Source organism: Delphinus delphis, chromosome 5 (genome assembly GCF_949987515.2).
Source record: "Delphinus delphis chromosome 5, mDelDel1.2, whole genome shotgun sequence".
Lineage (NCBI taxonomy): Eukaryota > Metazoa > Chordata > Mammalia > Artiodactyla > Delphinidae > Delphinus > Delphinus delphis.
The window spans coordinates 45,341,951-45,367,936 of NC_082687.1; the positions used below are offsets into that span (position 1 = coordinate 45,341,951).

A 25,986-nucleotide genomic window follows, 5' to 3' on the forward strand; every position below is an offset into this window, starting at 1 on the left:
TAATATAACTTTTCTAGGACTGCAGTTATTATGTAAATAACAGAAAGAACGTATTTTGTTTTGCTTGGAATTTTACCCAGAGCAGTTCACCATCTTGGTAAAATCATGTGACTCCTGCCAGTGTCACTCCTATGACAAATCACCACGTCTGTCTATCAGTCTGCTTTTGTAGTCACGACATTTGCATTCAAACTACAGGAGAAAGACAAATACCATATGATTTCACTCTTATGTGAAATAGAAAACAAACAAATAAACAAAACCAAAAATGAAACAAGTCAAAACCAAACAACAACAAACATGCAGATACAGAGAACAGAGTAATGGATACGAGAGGGGAAGCGGGGGGAAGGGAAGGCGAAATGGGTAAAAGGGATCAACCGTATGGTGACAGACAGAAACTATATTTTTGGTGGTGAGTACACTGTAGCGTATACACAAGCAGAAATATAACTTTGTATACATGAAACTTATACAGTATTATAAACTAGTGTTACCGAAATAAAAAATAAATTAAAAAAAACAAAGCTACTTATAGGTACAAACATCTAACTTTTTCACTCTGCCTTCCAATGAAGTCATGCCTGAGCATCTCATATATTATTTCATTATAAATTGTTTTGCTTTTAATTATCCTATACATCACAGCTAAGGCATTATCTTTCTTATAAATTGTTTATATATATACAATATATTTATGCATTTCATCTAAGGATAATAAAGTATTACAAAATATTTGCTATGAAAGGGGAGTGTTGGGTTTGATGGGGTTGAGAACTGTGCTCTAGAATTATATTTAATGTCATGAAAATATATTAACAATATAGAATCAAGTGAAAAAAGTAGATTCAAAGCATTACCTATGGATTGACCCCATTTTTATACACAAAAAACAAACAAAATTTACAAAAACTCACACTCCCTTTCCCGTAACATCTTATGGGATCACAGCAACCCAACTGAAGAGGTCTCTTCTATGTGCTCTATAGTTCTACAGAAATTTGACCAAATAATTTTTTAATTTCAATTAGGGAATTATAGAATTGTATTGTTTTGAGTTCCCAGGAATCAGATGGGAACGAAATATGGATTCTGATCTTGGCTTTATTTTTTAAGCCAAGTCATTTAACTCTTTTTTTTTTTTTTTTTTTTTTTTTTTGCGGTACGTGGGCCTCTCACTGTTGCGGCCTCTCCCGTTGCGGAGCACAGGCTCCGGACGCGCAGGCTCAGCGGCCATGGCTCACAGGCCTAGCTGCTCCGCGGCATGTGGGATCTTCCTGGACCGGGGCACGAACCCGCGTCCCCTGCATCGGCAGGCGGACTCTCAACCACTGCGCCACCAGGGAAGCCCAAGTCATTTAACTCTTAAAGGTCTATTTTTTAATCTGAAAAACTTTAAGATACATGATCAATAACACAAGATTTCCAGCTTTCTGGTTCAATGATTCTAAAGCAAATGTTTGCTGATTATAGGTTTAGGTAGTGTTTCCCCAGCTATGCTCTACTTGGAGACATTTATGGATGTTAAGTAAATAGAGTTCTGTGGTCAATATATCAGAGAAAACACTGGGGTAAATGAAGTAAAACATGTTTCTGTAGGTAGGACTTTTCAATTTTTTTGTTAAGCTTAAGAATATTGTGAGTTTTCAAGAGAAGTACAGTGTGTAGCATTTCCTGTATATATTTGACCACAGAATCTCCTTGGTCCCTATACCCTGAGAATCTCAAGGAAATAGTGTTCTGCATAGCAGGTGTTGGGACACACTAACTTAGGATGATATATATTTTACAGAAGTTTTTATTTTCAAAAGACTGACTCCCCATGGTTAATTTTCAGAAATTATAACAAGCAATAGGAAAAAGTTTTGTGTAGTGATTGTCTTAAATATGTCGAAATTAGAACTTTTAAGTTCAGGTTAATAGAAGGAAGGAACCGAAAAGGTTAACAAAAGAACACAAATTGTAATGTGAGATGAGCATGAGTCATTTTAGAGCTGAAAGATGACATAGAGGCTTTCTACACATCAAACGATTGATCTAGGGTTTCCCTGGTGGCACAGTGGTTGAGAGTCCGCCTGCCGATGCAGGGGACGCAGGTTCGTGCCCCGGTCCGGGAAGATCCCACATGCCGCGGACCGGCTGGGCCCGTGAGCCATGGCCGCCGAGCCTGCGCATCCAGAGCCTGTGCTCCGCAACGGGAGAGGCCACAGCAGTGAGAGACCCGCGTACCGCAAAAAAAAAAGATTGATCTATTTCAAAAAAAAAAAATCTGTCCAAGAAAAACACAAAACAAACCAGATTTGGTGTGTCCATTCAGTCAAAATAGTTAAGTCTGAAAGTTGTTTATAGAAAAACTGCACAGTGTAGATACAGAAGGAATGTAATATTATATATGGAAAGTAGATAGGAAGAAATTAGATTATCTGAAATATTAGAAATATTGTGCTTTCTTGGTTATTTTGGGGGATTAGGCCACCAATATAGACAACCTAAATTCAAAAGTGGAGAATAATTCTAAAAAAAACACAAATAACAAGATTATCCCTGACGCAGAAAGAGCATTATTCCTTTAACTGATGATTATTTTAAAGGTCAGCTGGTGGAAGTTCACTGAATTTGTTTTGTGTAGGTATATTAGCAGTTAAAAAAAACCCAGTGTTTGACATTTCAAGAGTTATTTTAGATTACATGTTTTAAATTTCAAACTGCAAATTATTTAATGAGTGGAATATCTGTTGAAAAATTTTAACATCTAGTTTATTGGCCCTGCCATACAGTGTGCTTCTGGGCCACAGTTTACTGCACAAGATGGTTTATGAAAACCAATCTTAATAACATACCAAGTAAAACTTAATCGTGAAGGTAAGTCTACCATCAAAATAAAAACAAAACAAAACACTCAGATAATGGGTTCTAAAACCAACTTAAGGCTTAACTAACGTAGAAAGTCCTTAAGGGCAAAAACAATACAGAAGTCTATATTTTACCAAATAGTTATTAGGTCTCTACAGGCAAAATGTCATTGAGCTAGATTTCTGGGGGAGAAAACTGTAATCACTCTAGTCCAGGGTCCAGATTCATTGTCATTTCTTGTGAGTCAACCAGGTAGTATGTGTCTTCCGATGGGAGGTAACAAGACACACCGAATGTACCTGTGCTGTAGTCGAGCCAAAAATGTTTAATTTCAATCCAATAAACTTTTGGATGTAACATTCGGTTTACAGAAAACACAGGGGATAGTGCAACAAACTCAGTGAGAACACAAGGAAGCTTTAGACAAACCAGAACAATTGTCCTGGCTCCTTCAACAAGTCAGGGTCATAAAAAATTGACAGCGTTAAATAAGGAGAGAACTTAGCCATATTAACAAGATGCGAAGGGCTGCTGGGATCTAAAGTGCAGCTCCGCACATTCTTTCTCACATCAGATGGAGAAGACTGTATTTCTAGCTCCGAGATGTTAGCTGGACATCTGGGCAGAGCTTCCTCAGTGCCTCTCATTATGAGGACGTGGACTGCCATCCTCTCTCTGTCCCACCTGTCCCTGCCTGTCCACCATTCTCTATCTTGCTGATCCAGCTTCTCACGTGCCGCAGGGTAAGTCAGCCAACTGGCCATTTTCATTTCTGTGAGAAAGAATCCCTGACTTGGGCCTCAGCCCAAATAGTGTAGCTAGTTCAACAGTCTCTGTAGCACAGTATGGGACATATATTTAGAGGCTATATGATAAATGTCCTTCGTTGACAGGGAAAAATCCCCCCAAAATGTCCTTGGTTTCTGAAAGAAATACAAAAATGCTTCACAGAATTCCCCGGCTGCCCAGTGGTTAAGACTCCCTGCTTTCATTGCAGAGGGCACCCTGTTCGATCCCAAGATCCCACAAGCCTCGGAGTGCAGTCAAAAAAAAAAGCTTCAAATGGAATGTTTAGAGAACACGAAATATCAATTCTTAACAATCCTTCAGGGAAATTATGGTACCATGCATGCTTTCAGAGTAATGTGGCAGACAGTGAAATCTTGATAAACGTACACTGTCTTCCCACTTCTTGGTTTCTTTAGGCACTTCTACTTCTCTATTGAATGGGCTGATATTTTAATTTAAAAGTACGCAATAAAAATACCAACGAAAATAAATCCAAAGGTTGAACATCTTTATTCTTTTGGAAATTTGAAATTTCATGGAAATTTCTCATCTGAAAAATCATCCCTATAGCAACTGACTATAACTTTATCAACAGATTCACATAACAGTGTAAAGCCTGGGTTGATGTCATATAATCATTCTCGGATTTCAATCCCTAACTCATGCTTGCCACACAGAACTGCAGGTTGCCCTGAAAAACAAGAACAAGGAAAACAGAAAAGCATGTCCTTCCTCAGTGCTTTTAGCCAGAGAACACGGTGACATTTGGTATTTTTGGTAAAGCAGTTATGTGGGTCAACCCAGGCATTAGCATGTAATCTTCTTCCATCCACCAAAAGGGTTAGTCAGGTAAAAACATTAATTTATCAGGCAATTGTAAATCCTGTGCTATTAAAGGAAGGAAGGAAGGAGGAAGAAAAAAGTAAGGTAGGTGGGTAGGTTGGTTCTGGGGAACTGCTTAGGGTGTGCTGTCAGCAAGCAAGTCATTTTAGCTGATAATAAAGAAATTCATCGCAGGAAGAGAGCCAAAAGAGACATACTTTTAAAAACCATGTATTTGTCTTATTATAATAACATAATTACAAGACTTAATATATAGCATTTTTTGTTATTTTTATTTCTCATAATATTTTCACTTGGCTATCTTCATCTTCAAGTTGTTTAGGGTATGTAATATCCTGTTTTTGTTCCCCTGTTTTTGATAGACAAAGAAGCTGTGAAATGAAAATCCTGGCAAATTGCCAAAGGTAGTAAAACTATGTAATGACAGAATTGGAAGCAGAACACATCATGCCTGCCTCCCAACCCAGTGCAAACAGATACGTGTATTTCTACAAGTTTTCAGGCTATGGTTACCTAGAGATTATTTGTGAAGAGATTTATGAATTAAACACATGCTTTAAGTATTTTCAACTTGTGGTTATGTCTTTTAATTATGTCAGTGTTTTGTTTTTATAATTTTTTTTCTTTTTTTACTTTAGATAAAATCTTATGAAAGAAAGCACGGTAGTTGCTCCTTGAAAATACCTTTGAAAAATACAGTGTTAACACAAGTCAGCACAAACCTGTATACTATATTTATTAATTTCGTCAAGAAATATTGTCTACTCTTGTCAAGATTAACATTTACTATTTTACTTGTTTTCATGCCAACCCTGCAAGTACATATTATACTTATGTTTCAGATGAAGTTGAGCAATTTGCCTGGAATCATATAGTAAATGGCAGAGCCAGAATTTGTACCCAGAATGGTATTACTCCAAAAGCCGCAAGACTTCTACTACACCAAGTTAACATGCCAGAGTCTCCTCTCTCAAAGTGCTGTGGGTGTTCAGATGGGGAGGAAGGTATATCTGGTTGGGCGAGGGTAGAGGTGGAGAGGGATCCAGAAGGCTTTATGAATGAAGGAGCATTGGAGCTGGTGCTTGAAAGAAGTGATTCTTTTGATCATGTGCAAATGAAAGGTTGAGAAGTGTAAGCCAGGAACGATGTGAACAAAGATACAGAGTGGGAAAGTCAGAGCGTATGTAGAGAACAAGTTTGGATGGAACCTAAAGTGAGTGAAGTGTAAATGTGCTAAATTTGGAAAGGTGTTTGAGGTTATAAAGATCCTTGAAAAAAAGGCAGTAGAGAGTCTTTACTACCAGTGGCTTACAAATATGGGTATGAATATAAAACAAAGAGTCCTAAAATTTCAATGGTATCTGGGTTAGGAGAATGACCCTCTTAAGAGGAGTTTTTTGTTTGTTTGGTTTGCAAAGAGTAATGGAGTCCTTCTACTTAACGACTGAGAATTTAAATATAGATCGTGTTTACTGACCTTTGAGAGAGAGAGAGAGAGAGAGAGAGAGAGAGATTAATTATTGGTTTCTAAAAACAGAGCATGAAAGTTTTGGTGAAAGTATCTTGCTTTAATTTAGATAAACATAATTAGAAGTTTGCTAGAGTTAAAACTAGTTATGAAACTCAATACAATGCTTTAACTCTATTTCTTTGCACTCATCCACAATCCAGTCAATGTTGAGGTGATGGATTGTATATATGCTGTACCTATACTGAGGCTGCCCAGTAGTTTATTTCTGGTGTCAGTGTGTTTAACTAAAACACTATTTCCCAGCTTCCCTTTCAGCTATTTGTGTCCTGTCATTAAGTTTTGGCCAATGAAGTCGAACCAAATATTTTTTGGGTGGGCCTTCCAGGACAGTGCTTAGGAGTGGGGATAATTTTTGCCCTGCCAGGAAAATGGATAGGATAGTTGGGATCCCAACGGCCATAATCTCTCTGATAGAAAGAAGCACCCATCCTAGCAGATGAATTAGAAAAAGTTCCTCCTCTGCATAGATGCACCACTCACTTCTTGGTTGGGTACCTTTGCAGTAAACAAACTGCACAACCATATCAGGTGGCCCTGGTGGCCATATTGGACGATTAGGCAGGAAAGAAAGGCATGTTCTAAAGACAGCAAAGCCAAAGAGAGAAGGAGATGGGTTCCTGCTGACAATGGATGTGCCATATCAGCCCTGAATTGACTATTTCCAGACTTCTTTTATGTGAGAGAAAAATAAAATTTATTTTGTTTGTGACTATTATTTCTGATTTCTTTTACTAGCAGCTAATTGCTAGTAAATTAAGACACATAGTATGATTTGAGAAGTGCTACTATTAATTAATGAATTAAACAAATGTTCCTTGAGCATTATATGTCAGACACTCTGTGATGCTGTGATGTACTAGGGATAAAGACAGAGCTTGCAGTCTAGGACGTGAATGACAGATGTGTACTTACATGGATAATTGCAGTACACTGTGATAGTGTTGTTCAGTTTGCATATTGCATAAAACATCTGGCCAAGAGTCGAGTGGGGGCTGTGCTCTGACAGACTGCATTCACCCAGAGGGCGGAGGTTTTCTAGTTGACCTCCACAAATGGGATGCTTTTTTTAAAAGATTACAATTCAACCAATAATAATGCCTTATTGTCGTTTAGTTCAGTGATTTCCAATTTTATCTTAACAGTAGTTAGCCTTCTTTGAAAGAACTTTCATGCAGAAACGCCATGTATTCGTTCAGATGTTTTGGTTGTAGAGGTCTAACTCAAATTAGATGTAGAAGAGAATTTACTACTTAATTTAATCACACTTATTGTAATAGAGGTGAGCATAGTGTGCTAAGGAGGTACACACTGGGGCTTTTAGAGAAGGCTTCACAAAGGAAGGGATGCTTGAGCTAAATCATGAAGGGTGATTTCAAGAGGAGGACACAATAGGAAGGAGCACACCACACTGAGGAAATATCATGTGCAAAGATACCTAAGAGAGGGCTTCCCTGGTGGCACAGTGGTTGGGAGTCCACCTGCCAATGCAGGGGACACAGGTTTGAGCCCTGGTCTGGGAAGATCCCACATGCCCAGAGCAGCTAGGCCTGTGCACCACAACTACTGAGCCTGCGCTCTAGAGCCCCGCGAGCCACTATTACGGAGCGTGTATGCTGCAACTACTGAAGCCTGCGCGCCTAGAGCCCGTGCTCTGCAACAAGAGAAGCCACTGCAATGAGGAGACCGCGGACCGCAACGAAGAGTAGCCCCTGCTCGCCGCAACTAGAGAAAGCCTGTGTGCAGCAACAAAGATGCAATGCAGCCAAAAATAAATAAATTATATAAATTAATTAAAAAAAAAAGATACGTAAGAGAGCATGTCCTGTTTCAGAAATGGCAATAGTTCACTAAAGGCCAGGGGTGAGAGAGATGGTCAAGTGGCTGCAGATGGTGATGGTAAGTGACAGGCAGATCATTAAGGGACCGATATGCTTGTGAAATTAGGTTTTAGTTTATCAATTACAGGAAGTCACTGAAAGATTTTAAAGAGCAGAGTCACATGAATAGCATATATTCTTGGAGGATGCTGGGATTATACTTAGTAGGGGTACATTAATAGACAAAATGCAAAAGCTCAGGTAAGAGATGACAGGCTAACTTAAGATATTAGCAGTGCATTGGGACGGAGGGACTAGAGTAATGAAAATATTTAGTAGGTCCATTGGTAGATCATGGGGAGGATGGGAAGAAAAGGTAAGGATGCTTTCTAGGATTCTGCATTGGGTGACTATGTACATGATTACAGGGCCATTAGCATGGTGGTACCATTTTTAATGAGAGAGGGTCACACAAGGCCAGGAATAGATTTTGGAGGAAAGACAATGAGCTCAGTTTTAGACATACTAATCTTGACATATGAAGACTGCCCAAATGGAAATACCTAGGAGGAAATTGACAATATAGATATGAATGTGTGGCAAGAACCCTAAGTTGGAGATGTAGATCTGGGAGTTACAAGCATAAAGATGGTAGTTAAAACCTGGAAATATGACTATCTAAGACTCCAAGAGTGTGCTTGGCTCCAATAAGAAAAATATATGGAAGTCTCAAAGAGGAAAACTCGTCTATTATGGCCTCATCTTATGCCACCAACTATCTTCTCACTAAGCAGTGTCTGAAATTGCCATTGTTGTGATTTATACTTTTAAGTTACAGTTGTATCTCTGAGTAACTGCCTCTTAAAAATACCACTGGGGAGAATTAGACTAAGATGACAGGGTAGTATAATGAAGAGAACAACTGAACTAGATATCTAGAAATATCACCCAATGACTTGCCATTGACTGCCTGGGTGATATTCAGCAAGTCACTTTGCTTTAGGTTCCTCATGTGGAAGATGAGGAAGTAAGACCAGGTGACCTTCAACGCTTGAAGACTACAATTCAAACAATAATACTGTCCTGTTGTAGTTCAGTAATTTTCAGACTTATTTAGCAGCAGTTAGCCTTCTTTGAAAGACCTTTCATGCAGAAACACAACGTATTAGTCAGGATGTTTGGTTGCAGAGGTCTAACTCAAGTTACTTATCTGAAGAGAATTTACTAGTTAATTTAACCACACTATGTGCAGTTGGACCGCAAGGACGACTGGAACCGGACACTGGTGCACCACCAGGACTCACTCTCTACACTTCTCATCTCTGTGTGATGGATTCACTCTACACAAGGCAGAATGTAGCTGCTGGCTACTCTCAAGGCTTCCTTTTTCTTTCCTTCTTTCTTGCCTCAGACTACCACTATGGTGAACTAGCCCTTCTTCCCTTAGTTCTATCTGAAAACATTCTGGGGAAGAAGTCTGCTTGCTTTTGCTTGAGTCATATGTCCACCCTGTAGTCAAGAAGTTGGGGGACTCTCTTGAGCTGCAACTGCCACTAGACTCACCTGTTTATAGTACAGAAAGGAATAGTTTCCCCAAAGAAAAGGAGTATGGTTCATGGAACCATGAAAATGAAAAAAGGAAAATTCTAATGCAGTCAATTTAGATGGTCAATATGTAAAACAGAGGCTTTCTAGTTGAGATCCACCTATCTGGTCCTCTCTGTGTACCCTAGATGGCTTCTGAAGCATAACTCTGAAGGCCCCATGAAGATCACTGGAGTACAACATTAAAATAATTGATTTTATTATTGGCTAGTATGCCAGGTGCCTCCAAATCCTTGAAAAATTGTAACGCTAGATATTTATTTGTGGTGGTGGTACTTACCTTCTAGAACATTTTTGGAATGTAGGGAAGTACTGGAAAGAATGGTGCTGATGTAGATGGGGTTGGAGTGGAGATTCTGAATGTTCTCAAGGGACTGGAGACTGGGAGTGTAGAAAGAACAGAGAGGAGGACACCAAAATGAACTTTGCCTACTTTGTCATTTTATCTAGGATAAGCATATCATATGGCACACTATTAAAAATGGTGGAAAATGTTTATCTTTGGCCAAGAGAGTGGAATTGTCCTTGGTGTCATCCACAGTCATTCTAGAGAAAGGAACAAATGGGACGTTGATGGAAACAGAGAGTTGATGGACCGGAAGAGGGGTGGAGGCAATGAGTAAAGGCACCTTTCTAGGATGAATATACCCATGGTATATTGGTACCTCAAAAAATATTAGAAATGGGGATAGAGGGGCAGAGAGGAAGAGGAATAAGATGAGTAAAGATGGGAAGTTGGAGAGGAATGTAGTTCAGTAAAAGGTAGAATATGTCATTGGAATATAGTTTGGAGACCCTGTCAGGAGGTCTGGGAAGTAAAAATTCAAGATCATATTGATTAATACCTATTTAAAAGTTGTACTAATGAATATCAGGTAAATTACACTTAATTATTATTATTATTACTTTTTGCGGTACGTGGGCCTCTCACTGTTGCGGCCTCTCCCGTTGTGGAGCACAGGCTCCGGACGCGCAGGCTCAGCGGCCACGGCTCACGGGCCCAGCCGCTCTGCGGTATGTGGGATCCTCCCGGACCGGGGCACGAACTCGTGTCCCCTGCATTGGCAGGTGGACTCTCAACCACTGCGCCACCAGAGAAGCCCTTAATTATTTTATTAATTATACATTACTAAATAATTTAAATGTAACACTTTTTTTGAAAAGCTTTGTAGCTATTAGTATAAAAGTGTGTACTAAAATCAGTAAAATCAAATTTGTTTCTCTATAAAATAGTAATAAAGTTCTTAAATTACAAAATTTAAATCTTTGCCTTTTGAGCAAGCTGCTCAACAGAATTTCAGAAAACAGACAAAGGAACATAGTTACAAGGGATCTTATAAGTCTAGCTACCTGTGCTACCAACAGAAAAAACATGGAGAGATCAGATTTACTCAGATAAAATATTAATTGCTAATTTGAAAAAGACGCAGGTGGTCACTAGAACATCAAGTACTTTTTTTTTTTTTGAGAAGTAATGAAACAATTCTGTAATGATGCAAATAAACATAAGTGTTTTCAGAACAAGTTGTACCTACACAGTGCTGCTATTAAACCATTTTGTTCAAAAAGACCTTACGTAAGCCAGAAGTTTTTACTTGGATAAATCGCTTCTTTAAAGAGATATTTTCTTATTGAGTTATTTTATTTAAAAAATTTTTTTCAGTATATGCCTCTTTCTCTTTCAGTTCCCTAAAAATGCAATGTTCAAAATCAGCTCTTTACTTTTTTTCTATACTTTCTCTTTCATAGAATTGTTCTTTTTTACTCTTAATTTAAACATTGCAATATCTGTCAAACATGAAAAAGTCCCATGAAATAAGCTATCAAAATCAAGTTACTATTCTGTTGCAAACTTTGATCTACTATAAAACTACTTTTTAAAAACTACTTAAGTGCTACTCTTTTGTTGTTGGAATGTCTTTGAATTGGAGTCTTATGAGGGAGTTTAAAAAATATCAGCAAAGACTTAATTTCTCAGCATTTGTACAGGGCCAACTATTTAAAAATTATTATTTCTTTAACGTCAATCTCCTTGCAAATGAGAAAAATAACAAGCTATTTTTTGATGATACGGTTATACTCATTAATATATGAAAATATTCCTTTCCTGTTTTTAGTGAGTCAATCTATTTTCTATGGTGTAAACAGAACTCAGAGAGTAGAGATTATTTAAACTTAACCTGCATTCAACTGACCTTTTTATAATAAAATCCACTATTCTTAACTCTCAATGTCACAATTATAAGTATTCAATGGATTGTGACGCATTTAGTACTTAAAATTTAAAGGCCAACAATGAACATGGCCTATATAAATATGAGCTTCAGGACCAGCAAACCGCACCGTTCATTTGTGCTTCTTTAACATCCACAGAGGCTCTCTCCTCCTTCCTCACCCCAGTCACTACAGCTACTCGGCCTGTGAGATTGGCAGGTATCACGTGGCTCAAGTGAAATTGCTAGTGCCATCAGCTCTATCCTCCTGGGCATCATTGTGACTATTAATTTTGTTACCTTTCATACTTTCGTTTCTGGTTTGTTCTCTGAGAATTTCCTGTTTATGGGTCTGTTTCCCCTACAACGGCTGTGAGCTACTTAAGAATAGGGACTACATATGCTTATTTTTGTGTCTCTGATGCTAAATACAATGTCTGGAATATAATACACCCTCCAGAGATGTTTGTTTATGGTATATGGATGAATAGCTAGGAATCTATATACTTACAGGTATTTGAAGAAGCTTAAATGTGTGAGGATATCCCATCATCTGATTTATATATTTCAGGTGTTTATTTTCCTCTTTTCTTCAACATTTGGTAGTATTTCTCCGTGGGGCAAGTGTTTCTGCGCCAAGGAGAAATGCCGTGGCAAGATGCCACTGGGGCAGGTTTCCTATTCTGGGCTCCTGCAGTGACTTGTTTGGCTTTGTTGCTTACAAAGCCAAAGGTGATTATTCATTATATGTGAGCCTAGAATCAAGATAGTTAGGAATAAGTGGGACTTCTTCTAGGATTATGGCCATTTTCAGATCCATTGCAGAAGCTGGTAAGGGGGTGATATTGCTAGGGAGGGAAATGGAAACTTAACGGAGGGGGGGCGGGGAAACAAAGTAGCCTGCGGTCTTCCATGTCTTGAGGGGCTTCTCCAATTACTCACTCACACTTCCGGGTGACAAAGATGAAAATGATGCAACTGTTCTTCTGGTGGACTCTTTCAATAACTTATCCGTTCTGGCTAAATGATGATTTGCATTTTTACCACAACTTTCCCCCCCAAGAGATGAAGGCCTTTCACGTTCAATAATAGGGCCTAAGATTAACTGCAACCAACACCACGTGCTTGGTGTGCTAAACAACACCCCTGTGGGGAGGGGGGGGAAATCCTGAACACTGCTAATATACCCTTGACCAACACTGGTAAGTACGCAAGCCCGGGTCATGCGTTGGGAAAGAGATTATGCAAAACTGCAACAGCAGTATTCTGCCTCTAGAGCTGGTATAATTTGTTTTTGGACTGCTCGTGGTAAAAGCCGAAGCTGACCCACGAAAACAAAATTAAACCCCATAAACTTCAGATGTCAAGGCCACATTCGCCAAGTAAACATTACTATTCCTAGTTTACATTTTGCCGTTTTCATTCTGTAACTGGCACGGCCAAACAAATGTACTTCTACCGTGAGAGGGGAGTCTCAGAAAATAAACAGGACGGGATTATCGTAGAGCGTCACAGGTTCTTTTATGTACCCCTCGCTATGTAACTTACAGGCATTATACGCTAAAAAAAAAAAATTAAACCACTGAAGGTGTCAGGAAACATTTTCTTCCTTCAGGTCACTTCCTTCACCTCACCTGGCGTCTCATTCGCCACTCAGACCAGCGCTGGGCTTCGCGGTCAGGCCGCCTCCGGCGAGCGGGCAGTAAACAGCGCCAAGTCCGGGCACGAACACCGGGGGAGGCGGGATCACCAGTGTCTTCCCGCCACCCCCATAGCTTTGCGGCTGTGGCTTTTTGATAACCTACCAGCCTCTCCGGCTCTGCTCGTCACTCAAGCCAAGAAAAGCGAGTAAGGAAACAGCAAGGGTAAAGGAGAAAATGGGTAAGAGAGCTGGCAGCCGCGCGCGCACGCGCACCACGACCCAACGCGGCGCCCCGGAGGTGGAGCCAAGGCGCTGCGCTGGAGCTCCGCCTTCTCCCCCTCACCCCACCCCTCCGCGCCTGGGAGTGACTGACTCTCGCCAGCCCCTCCACGTCAATCAACCCTCCTCCTTCTCGCACTCTCTGCACCTTCTTATTAATCTCAATACCGATAGCGCGCGGACGCCTCTCCCCCGGCCCTCGGGGGTGTGAACGTGTGTGAGCGAGAGCGGAGGCACCAAAAGCTGGCGTCTCTGTGCAGCAGCCTCGGCTCCAGCAGCAGCAGGCGCAGCAGCAACCCCCGCAGCGGCGGCAGCCCCGGCGCCAGGAGGCCAAGGCCAAGGCCAGGCTCTGTGCGGCTCTCCGAGTAATAGCCGCGGCTCCGGCGGCTGCGGGGGCGCAGCTTCCTCCAGCAGGGCCCTTCGCGTCGGCGGCCGCGGCCGCGGGGCCTCTCCTGCGCGCCCAGGGTCACCGTCCCCGAAGCCCGGCGGCGCGGCCCCCTCCCAGCCCCCCATCCGTCTCCTCGCTCCCCTCAGCCGTCCTCCTCGCCGCCGCCTCTGCCGTTTCTCGGCGGCCCGGCCCGGCCTGCCCGCCCCGCGTCCCCTCCGGCCGGTGCCTCTTCCCCCGGCGGGCTGCCTGCATGTCTTTGCTGCCCTCAGCCCCGCCGCCACCGCCGCCGCCGCCTCCCCCGCCGCCGCAGCACCAGCACCAGCAGCAGCCGCCCCGCCGCCGCCGCCGCCGTCGCCGCCCGGACCCCGGCGCGCTGAATGCAGGTGAGGAGGGGGCGCAGGCCCTCGGCGACCCCAGGCCCGGGCGCCCTGCGCGCCCGCCCGCGAGTCGGGATCCGGGCCCTGCCCGCCGCCGCCGCCGCCGCCGCGGATTCCCTTCGGGGCGGGCGGTAGCGAGGCCCGCCAGTGGGTGTTTGTGTTTGCGTCTGCGGCCGCGGCTCCGGAGGGGAAGCATCTGTGGGGGCCTGGCGCGCGCGCGCGCGCGCGTGTTTGTGTGTGTGTGTTTCCCCTGCCGCGGGGAAATGGCTGCTGTTGCTCCTTCTGGGCCAGAGGAAGAGAATGAGGTAGAGTGTTTTTGTGCCTCCGAGTAGGATCGAGAGTGTTGGGAAGAGGAGCGCGTCCCCGGGGAAATGAGGTGGGAGAAGGACAGATGTGCCTGGGGGTGTGCGAGTTGGGACTTCGGCGGCCGGGGAGGCGGCCTGAGGACCCACAGCGAGTGGGTGTGTGTCGGGTGCGGGGATGACCCGCGTCTCTGTCTGAAGCGGCGAAGGTTCCGGGGTGTGCGTGCGTGTGTGTGTTTGGGGGGGGGTGGTCCGCGCCCAGGGCCCGGGACTCTGGGGGCGGGTTCCGTGTGTTTGGGACCCCCGAGTGGCGTGTCCCTCCCCCTTTGTGGCCGAGGCTCAGGAGCCTCGCAGGTGAGAGCTGCTCCGCGGGGTCCGGAGAGGGTGAGTGTGTGTTCCGCACACACACAGCAGCGGGGCCCGGGAGCTGTGGGTCGGGGCCGCGCCGCCGTTCCCGGGGCCGCGGCAGGAAGCGCGCCGGCCTGCAGCGCGGCCTAACCGCCTCGGCGTCCGCCCGCCCGCCTGCCTGCCTCTCACCAGCCTCCCCGGACGCCTCCCGGGGCGCCGGGCCCGCGCGGGCCCAGGGCGCTGCCTAGGGCCTGGGCAGGTGAGGGTCGGAGGCGGGACGCACCGATCGCCGTCGCCTTGGCCGCCCCCACGTCTCCTGAGGAGAGGCGAAGGCATATTTCGGCGTTCCGACCGCAAGCTCTACCCTCTGGCCGGCGGTGGGACCCGAGGGAAAGTGAATCAAAGCAGTAAATCTCGAGAAGACGCGGTGTCGAGATCCCTTCTTTTCATCCTTTCCTTAAGGCTGTGTGGAGGGACTGAGTACATATTTTCAGCTCTTTTTTCGTTGCAAATACTTTTTCGTTGATAATACTTAAGCATTTTTTTTTAAGATAAAATTTTTCTCGGAGGGGCGGGGGAAGAAATGGAAGCTGGCTTCCCTGCCCTATGGTGTTGGTAGGATTGGATGGATTTCGTGCATTTGAAATTGTTTTATCCTGCCTCCTAGGGGGAAAGGGGTGTACACGCCGAGCTGAGGAGGTCGGTGAGGAAGAGGAAGTTACTGGAGCTGTCATCCTCCTTAGCACAGCCGACTCTTCAGCTTAGGCTGTTTAGATGCATTGTGTTCAGGGAGTTTAGCTGAGCCTTTTGTACACATGGGAAGCACAGTACTATATTTTAGGAGATACTACCTTATTGCCACTAGTTGTCTTAATTGTCAGTCAAGATAGTCACGTATAAACAAGTTTTCCCTCACAGTATCCGAAACCTAGATCAGGCAGCCCGTATGGTCTACTCCAAGTGTGTGCTCTTCGAAGGCTATTTTGAGAGTAGTTTAAGCAGAACGCAACTGTAGAGGTAAATCTGCTGTCAGTAGGCATACAGTGCATTTCAGAACCAAATATAAATGGTATTTGAATGATTATTTGCTCTTTACTTTATCTACTCCACCCTCTATTTGCGTCTAGTTAGCTCATCTAGCTAAAACCCTATGGATGAAGTCGTCATACAGATTCCATCCTTGCAGGCCATGCTCTGTGTAATGGTCAGAGATTGCTCCTTTCTGAACCTGGTCTCACAAAGAAATGTTTCCTGCTGTTCACTGGGAAGTGAGCAGAAGAGCAGGAGGGGTGGAGAGCTGTTTTCTATGAACACTACTGGAAAAACAACACATGTTGTTCAGTGGAAAAAGGACTTGTTTTAGGGTCCTCAAAACTCTGGCTATGCCACTTTTCTTGGCTGTTTTACCTTAGGCAAGGTACCTAATGTCTGTAAGTCTGTTTTCTCATAGGTAACAAGGGGATAAGACGTTTATAGTAAGGTTGTCCTGAGGATAAATTGAAAAAACATATGTTTGGCACATAATAGCTGCTTAGTTAAATACTAGTTCTTCCTTTTGCAGCCCTGACTGTAGGCATTGAAAAACATGTATAAGTACAAATACTTACTGGATTACTGAGAGAAATATTATGTCACCTTAAGTTAAAAATCAAGACAACAGAACATTTGAGTCCTTTGATATGCATAAAGTATATATAAACAATGTTAAATGTATTTTAGAAGTCCTTTTTCCTTGAACTGACTGTCATTAAAATAGCCTAGTGTACCAGTTTATGGAGACTATCTAGTCATACTTGATTTGTTTTCATATTTTCGAATAGGCCATCTTTCAGTTTCATTACTGTTTTTGTGAGTTCTTGCTATGTAGCCCTGGAAAAAATTGTTTAAGCTATATATAGCACATATATGTTCCAATATAATCAAACATCAAAAAGGATCAAGGACCTAGAGTTTATTTATATAAATCCACAAACTATAAGTGCCACAGAATTGCTGTGTAATTGTTTTAGTTCATGTTGACTGATTCTGGAGAAAACAAAACAAAAACTTTTGGAATATTTTCCTGAGTGGAAGCAAAAATCTTCTATCAACTTTCAGTAATTTTCCATTTTTATTATTCTGTGTGGAGTGGTAAGTGGGCTGTTCATTTAATTTTAATTGTATTGTGCTGGAAAAAATAATGGTATGGAGTTTAAGGTAAAGACAACAGAAAGGTTAAATAAAGCATTTTTTCTTTTTCTCTTTTTTTTTTTTTTGGTGACGGCAGGGTGAAGATGATGTGGGAGGAGTTTCATTGGTTTAAGTTTGTAATGTCTCTGTTTTACTAACACCAGGTTTCCTTAGGCCTTATATCATTATTATTTATATCAGCAATGTTAAGCTTAAAAAAAAAAACCTAGTAAAGCACTAAAATTTCAACACATTTTTGAAGTATTTTTGTGAAGGATAGGCGGGAGAACTTTATTAGAATGCAAAATGTCATGGTTTTGTTAAAGTGTATCTGTTATGGGTGTATGTGCATTTACAGTGAACAGAATTATCTGCCATATGGTTATATTGAAAGGAAGAATTCTTAATTTAAAAACTATGTGATAATTTTTAATACTTTAAAAACAATAAAATGGAAGTGAATTTTGCCCTTAACTAGGTATTTGATAATTTTCATTAGACATTATGAATTATGGTATTTTAAAACACTTTGTAATTTTTTTTAAATTGGGAGAATTGAGGAGGACATTTTTCTGTAATAATCATGAAAACAGGTGGTACTGAAATAATATGTTAAGATATGTGAAGAGTGAAATTTATTACTAACAGTGGACTCTTCTTGCTATCATTTTAAAGTAATTACAGTAAAATCAAGGTGGAAAATTGTTTAGGTTTTAAAATTTAATGTTACTTAAGTGGGCTTTTAAACAGTCTTTCCAAAATATCCCTTATAAATGTCTTTAATTAGGGGGAATTGAAATACTTAAGGTTTATGCATGTTTTACTTTGGGTAATGCTAATTAGGGTAATAAATATACCCCAGAATTTCAGTGGCTTAACACATGTAAGTTTGTATTTTGCTCACATAACAGTCCAGTGCAGGTGCTCCTTGTTAGCAGGCTTGTGGCTTACCTCCATGTGGTAATTGAGGAACCCAGACGCCTTACATCTTATGTCTCCACCATTCCCTGGAGCCTTGGAGCCCTGCCTGTTACCCACAGGACATTTCTTAAGAACCCCCAAAGACAAACATCTGCCCACATTTCATTGGTGATAATTTGTCACAGAGCCTTATTTGAATGCAAGGGGGATGGGAATGTAGTCCCTGGGTGGTGGACAACTTGGGGCATTTCATGATGTTATTTTAGATGGTAGCATATATTTGTGAAATTATGTCTGAAAGGTAAATTATAATACTAAAAATTGCTTTCCATCTTCAAAGCATAAAATTGTGTGAAGGGGTGGGGAGTAGTGGGAAGAGAAGGAAGGAATAAGAGCCACAGGAGGAGAAGAAGGACATTTCTTCCAAGGTAGGTTTGAATGACAAGTAAACGTCAGCAGCTATTTAAAGATACAGATTTTACAAAGACCATTACAATTGGATTTTATAACCTTTAGTGGGTCTCTCCTTTGCCATCCAGTTATTGCTTGCCGTTGTGGTCTACTGGGTTCTGGCTGTTTGAGTTATTTCTCTTTGTACTTTGAAATCAGTTGACTTTGAATTTCAGTTTCTGAGGTATAGTTTCATGGGAAACATATTTTTAAATTTTCTTTTTTCTGTTGGGATAGAGCATTACTATTATTATTGTTTTAAAATATCATTTAGATGGACCTTACTGTGTTCTAGTGTTTTCTGTTGCTGTTTTTTGTAATTCTAAAGTCATTATAATTAATATTTGTGAGGCTTAACCCAGAAAGAACAATAAAATCATCAAGTAAACAACAAAGGCTCAATTATTAACTTGTGTTCATGTTTCATAATGAAAATACTACAACTTTCTTTGACCACCTGCACTAATACTGAACCATAATACATTAATTTTATTTCTGGACTTTAATTTTAATTGAATTGCAGCCTACTCTTTTACTGCCTAGGATTATTGTAAAGTGAAACCTCAGTTCTGGGTATGCTTTTATTTGTCTTTATTCTAAACAGTTTGGTTAGGAATCTGGGGAGTTTTATATGTGTCTGTATTCTCCAAAAGAAAGATTTTTGAGTAGTCTGGCTAACTTCTCCATGTTAAGTATTTCTAATGTTTTGCATTTTGAGCCTCTTCTGTACCCATTATTATACTTCGTTCTAAAAAGAAAGTAGAAGAGACCCTTGTGAAGCTTATAGCTTATGAATAAGGTAAATAAAGCATATAATTTAGTTGTTTCAAAACAATAAATGAACAAGTGCGAGTCACTACAATATAAACTGTTTGCAGACATTCTGTGAGGGAGTAACGTAAAATGGAATGGTGAGTGGGCCAGAGACTACTCAAAGTTGAGAGATTTGTTTTGGTAACAGCTTTTTTGAGATATAATTCACTTATAGAAGTAGCCCATTTAAAAAATATCTCAGTAGTGTTTAGTATATTCACATTTGTGCAGCCTTCACCAAAATTTATAGAACATTTTAGTCACCTGAAATATAAATCCTGTATTCTTTTGAGTTATCACTCATTCTCCCATACCCCTAATTCTAGGCAATCACTGATGTACTTGTATTTCCATATGAATTTTAGGGTTAGCTTATCAATTTCTGCAAAGAAGCCAGCGAGAATTTTGATAGGAATTGTGTTAAGTCTGTAGATAATTTGGGGAGCGTCACCATCTTGACAGTATTAAATGAGTCTTCCTATTTATGAACGTGGGATCTTCCCATATATTTAGATTTTTAATTTCTTTTGACAGTGTTTTGTAGTCTTCAAAGTTTTACACTTTTTTTGTTGCATTTTCTCTTAAATATTTTATTCTTTTAGATGCTGTTGTAAATAGAACTGTTTTCTTAATTTCATTTTTGGGCTGCTCATTGCAAGTATGAAAAAATACAACTGACTTTCATGTATTGATGTTGTATTCTGCAACCTTGCTGAACTTGTTTATTAGTTCTAATAGTTTTTTAAATGAATTCCATCTGCTTTTCTGTATAACAAGGATCATGTCACCTGTAAATAAGTATAGTTTTTCTTCTTTTCCAATCTGGATGCATTTTATTTCATTTTCTTGCCTAATTGCCCTGGCTAAACATTGTTGAAAAGCAGTGTCAAGAGCAGATATTCTTGTCTTATTCCTGATCTTGGGGGAGAAAGCATTCAGTCTTCCACTATTTGATATTAGCTAATGGGGTTTTCATAGATGCTGTTTATCAGGTTGAGGAAGTTCCCTTCTGTTCCTAGTTTGTTGAGTGTTTTTATCATGAAGGGGTGTTAAGGTTGAGTTTTGAGGGAAATATGAAATATGAGTTAGAAAAGTGAAGATGCTAAGTCCAGTGATACATGGCAGATAATGATGCTTAACTTGTTTGGGAAAGAGGGGCTAGCTTTCCCCCCCTCTTTTTCCCTCTCCCTTCTTTTCTCTCTTCCCTACCCCTTTCATGATCTCTCATTGTCTTCCCATTAATCCCTATACACATTTGGAGGGCCCTTAATCCTTTACTGAAGATTTTCTGAATAATTTGGGTTTTTTGATCAGTGGAGAATATTGTTTCTTTTGAAAAACATTAATTAAAAACAGTGTGGAGAATTTTTTTTTTTTTTTTTAGTTTTGATAGCTAGGTTGGAGCAGGACACAGGAAGCAGAGAGAAACTAAATCATAAATGAAGTACTAAACATAGAGTTAAAAAGAAGGGAACAAACCTTTGTGATAAAAAATGTATGGTTAATGAAGAATTCCATGTTTACTTTGAACCTGGCTGTCACCTGACCTTTTTCCCAAAACATTTCAGCATCAATGGTTTCACTTTTGTAAGTTTTCTGCATAGTTTTCTAAAAAGTTTAATAGATTTCTTAGGAAATTTTGCTCTGCAAGGTAAGGTTATGATGCACTTGATGAGGTGATTATCCTTCATTTACTTTTTGAAATTTTAATTACACAATTGCATGCAGCTGCGTTCTGATTAGGTAATTTAAAAAAAATTAATCATTTATTTTTGGTAGAGTTGGGTCTTTGTTGCTGTGTGTGGGCTTTCTCTAGTTGCGGCGAGTAGGGGCTACTCTTCGTTGCAGTGCACGGGCTTATCATTGCGATGGCTTCTCTTGTTGGGGAGCATGGGCTCTAGGTGTGCGGGCTTCAGTAGTTGTGGCTCACGGGCTCCAGACGCGCAGGCTCAGCGGTCATGGCGCACAGGCCCAGCTGCTCCGTGGCATGTGGGATCTTCCGGGACCGGGGCTCGAACCCGTGTCCCCTGCATCGGCAGGCGGGCTCTCAGGTAATGTTAAAAAAAATATATTTCTGGGCTTCCTTGGTGGCGCAGTGGTTGAGAGCCCGCCTGCCGATGCAGGGGACACGGGTTCGAGCCCCGGTCCCGGAAGATCCCACATGCCACGGAGCAGCTGGGCCTGTGCGCCATGACCGCTGAGCCTGCGCGTCTGGAGCCTGTGCTCCGCAACAGGAGAGGCCACAACAGTGAGAGGCCCGCGTACCGCAAAAAAAAAAAAAAAAAAATTTCTGTGTTTCATGTTATGTCTCAGAAATCAAATAACTTTGGGTTTAGCCAAGAATCTTTCTGTTCACAAGGCAAAAATTGATAAGTAGTAACAGAATTTTTGTTTTGTATCCTCTTTTGTAGCAGGATTATTACTTTTCATTAATTTTTTTCAGTCTACTTTAAAATCTCATTATAGGTAAAAATTTATTTCTAATTTTTTGAAGAAATAAGTAGTTCACTTTGCTGTGTGAGAGACTCATCATTCATGCTGAATAGACAGACACCTGGTAATTGTGGTCTTTTATATTGTTTTCCTTTATTAACAGTAGAAATTGGTGACACAAAATAGAAGTTACGACACTTTATCTTTCTTAATAGTCATCTTTTGCAGAGAGAACCTCTCTCTGTAATCTCATAGTTTAGAATCTTTTTATTTTTCTCTCCCCAAATTACTTAGATTCCCTAAATGAGTAAAATAGTTCAGTTATATAATACCAGTTACAAATACTGATAAGAGAATAGAACTAGATTTAGGATATACCAACCTTAATGTCTTTCTATACACAGACTTTGCTGGGATCTTTACATGTATATCCATAGCTCTTTGATCATAATGTTTATATTTAAACAAAACCAAAAAACTGACAAGGTATGTTCTGCTATAGGTTCATATGTAGTGCAATCTGCTGCAAAATCTACATATAAATTCATGAAATAATATATTGTGAATTATGTACAGGATGATAACCTTGAAATAATAAGAATTTGAATCACCAAAAGTATATCTAACCTATTAATGAATATTTATTAAGCTTCTACTGGCTATAAACTGTTAAATTCAGGGTTCTGGGGAATAAAAAGTTCAGAATATAGTCTTTTATACCAGGAAGTGGAACTAATATTTATCAGACTACTGAGTACTAAGGACTGTGAAAGTCATCACCTTCCCTTTTAAATATGTAATCAAAATTAGTGTTCAGAAAAGTCCTGTGAATTAGACAGTATGATTCTCATTCTCTAGCTGGTTAAGAATGTGAGTCTTTGATCCTTCACTTTCTAGCTCTTGGGAAACTCATTTAACTTCTCCATGCTTCAGATTCCTCATCTGTAATAAGGAGATAGTAATTAATAATCCTTATCCTACAGGGTTGTTGGGAGGGTTAAATGAAGTAATGCCTGTAAAGTGCTTAAAACAGTATGCGGCACGTCTGAAGTAAAAAAGCAAAACAAAACTAAAAAACGCAATATATGTTAGCTGTACTGTTTCTTATTGTTAGGAGCCATATGAGTTAAATAACAAATCTTAAATATTGATAAAACTAATATTTAAAACGATCTGTTTGACTCCAAAATATTTACTCTTATACAACTTACACTTATAGGGGATTTAAGCCTGGATAAATAGCAAGCAAGTAAAGGCAGAATATGCTAAGTGACAAAGAACATTAAGTGCTGTACCGTATAGCAGAGTACATATGGGGTTGTAGCCTACAGCGATAAAGAGAGGAGGTGGAAGTTGATCTCACCTTTATAGTTAGGAGGAAAGGAAAAGTTAATGGATTACTGCCGCATTCTCCTTGCTTGTTTCCCAACATCCATTATTGCTGCTTTAACTTCTGTTTCTTTGTAGGCATTGTCACCAGAGAAATCCTTTTAAAATTCTTTCAATATTGCTGAAATTCCCTACTTAAAATCCTTAATAATGTTACTGTTTTTTGGTTGCCTATTATGAGCTTAAGGGTAGGAGTTGGTAAGATTTTTATGTAAAGGGCCGTATAGTAAATGTTTTGGCCTTGTGGGTCATGGAAGATTTCTGTTCTATATTGTTGTTGTTGTTGTTTGTTAAATAAAAAATCCTTTAAAAATGTAAAACCATTCATTGCTGGCAAACCAAGCTATAGTTTGCTGACCCTTGTGCTAGGAGATTTACATGAATTAACTTCTTGTTAGAATCCTGGCAAAGTTGATATTATTAATTCCTATTTTATAGTTGAGGAAACTGAAGGTTAGAGAGGCAAATTTGATGAAAGTCACATAGCAAGTAAATGACACAAGAGATTGAATTCAGATTTAGGTCATGGGAATTCCTCAACTTGTATACTTCCCAGTGTATCCTGCTGCTGCTTATTGCTTTTAGAATAAAATGGCGCTTTCATGGCGTTGTATGTAAGGTCCATCATGTTACTGGCCTCTTGTCCCTTTCCAGTTTTATCATTTATTACTCCTCCTCCTTCAAACATATTCTCTAGCCTAGCCAACTGAGTGACTTAGATATAGCCTAGTTTGTGCTTTATACATGCCTACAATACCTTATACTCTACGACCTCACTGACTTTCTTAATAACTCACCTTAGATGCTCCCTACTCCAGGAAACCTTGCCTCACACTTCCAGTCTTTGCTTTATGCTTTTTCTCTGCGCTCCCCTAGCATCCTGTGCATTCCCCTTTTATGACATTTACCAGACTGTATTTTGTTTACCTGGTTTATGTCTCTGCTTTCTCGTTAGACTGAGATTTTTAAGGGCAGAGATATACTAAATGTTTAGTATATTTTAGGGGCTTAGTAACTGTTTATTAAATGAATGAATGAATCAAATTGCATTGCAGATGGTAGAAATTACATCAGCAGATATGTAGTAGCAGAAAGGTATGAGTCCAAATCAATAGAATTAGAAATGAAAAAGGAGAAATAAAAACTCACACTGCAGAAATACAAAGGATCATGAGAGATTACTACAGACAACTATATGCCAATAAAATGGACAACCTGGAAGAAATGGACAAATTCTTAGAAAAGCACAACCTTCCGAGACTGAACCAGGAAGAAATAGAAAATATAAACCAATCACAAGCACTGAAATTGAGACTGTGATTAAAAATCTTCCAACAAACAAAAGCTCAGGACCAGATGGCTTCACAGGCAAATTCTATCAAACTTTTAGAGAAGAGCTAACACCTATCCTTCTCAAACTCTTCCAAAATATAGTAGACGGAGGAACACTCCTCAACTCATTCTACAAGGCCACCATCACCCTGATACCAAAACCAGACAAAGATGTCACAAAGAAAGAAAACTACAGGCCAATATCACTAATGAACATAGATGCAAAAATCCTCAACAAAATACTAGCAAACAGAATCCAACAGCACATTAAAAGGATCATACACCATGATCAAGTGGGATTTATTCCAGGAATGCAAGGATTCTTCAATATACGCAAATCAATCAACGTGATACACCATATTAACAAATTGAAGGAGAAAAACCATATGATCATCTCAATAGATACAGAAAAATCTTTTGACAAACTTCAACATCCATTTATGATAAAAATCCTCCAGAAAGTAGGCATAAAGGGAACTTTCCTCAACATAATGAAGGCCATATATGACAAACCCACAGCCGCCATGGTTCTCGGTGGTGAAAAACTGAAACCATTTCCTCTAAGATCAAGAACAAGATAAGGTTCTCCACTCTCACCACTATTATTCAACATAGTTTTGGAAGTTTTAGCCACAGCAATCAGAGAAGAAAAAGAAATAAAAGGAAACCAAATCGGAAAAGAAGAAGTAAAGCTGTCACTGTTTGCAGATGACATGATACTATACATAGAGAATCCTAAAGATGCTATCAGAAAACTACTAGAGCTAATCAATGAATTTGGTAAGGTTGCAGGATACAAAATTAATGCACAGAAATCTCTTGCATTCCTATACACTAATGATGAAATATCTGACAGTGAAATTAAGGAAACACTCCCATTTACTATTGCAACAAAAAGAATAAAATACCTACGAATAAACCTACCCAGAGAGGCAAAAGACGTGTGTGTATGCAGAAAACTATAAGACAGTGATGAAAGAAATTAAAGGTGATAACGAACAGTTGGAGAGATATACCATGTTCTTGGATTGGAAGAATCAACATTGTGAAAATGACTATACTACCCAAAGCAATCTACAGATTCAGTGCAATCCCTATCAAACTACCAATGGCATTTTTCACAGAACTAGAACAAAAAATTTCACAATTTGTATGGAAACACAAAAGATCCCGAATAGCCAAAGCAATCTTGAGAAAGAAAAACGGAGCTGGAGGAATCAGGCTCCTGGGCTTCAGACTGTACTACAAAACTACAGGAATCAAGCCAGTATGGTACTGGCAAAAAATAGAAATATAGATCAATGGAAAAGGATAGAAAGCCCAGAGATAAACCCATGCACATATGGTCACCTTATTTTTGATAAAGGAGGCAAGAATATACAATGGAAAAAAGACAGACTCTTCAGTAAGTGGTGCTGGGAAAACTAGACAGCTACATGTAAAAGAATGAAATTAGAACACTCCCTAACACCATATACAAAAATAAACTCAA

General features: G+C 40.2%; 2 protein-coding genes across 4 annotated transcripts in view; one reads left to right on the top strand and one right to left on the bottom strand.

Annotated features, from left to right (window-relative positions):
* MRPL1 (mitochondrial ribosomal protein L1) overlaps nucleotides 1–13,502 on the bottom strand; it is a 102,406-nt gene extending 88,904 nt beyond the window's left edge. Inside the window, exon 1 of the mRNA XM_060012302.1 lies at nucleotides 13,286–13,502. The gene's annotated coding sequence lies outside the window, so the exon portion shown is untranslated. The remainder of the gene's footprint in view (nucleotides 1–13,285) is intronic.
* A 299-nt stretch (nucleotides 13,503–13,801) lies between these two features.
* Nucleotides 13,802–25,986, top strand: part of CNOT6L (CCR4-NOT transcription complex subunit 6 like) — a 113,917-nt gene continuing 101,732 nt past the window's right edge. Inside the window, exon 1 of one of the 3 annotated variants that reach the window (XM_060012309.1) lies at nucleotides 13,802–14,343. Coding sequence is in view for 2 of the 3 variants with exons in the window: in XM_060012306.1 (XP_059868289.1) it covers nucleotides 14,638–14,642 (5 nt within the window). In the remaining variant the exon portion in view is untranslated. Of the gene's footprint in view, nucleotides 14,344–14,530; nucleotides 14,714–25,986 lie in introns of those variants that run through there. The other 2 variants (XM_060012306.1, XM_060012307.1) reach the window with 2 other exon arrangements.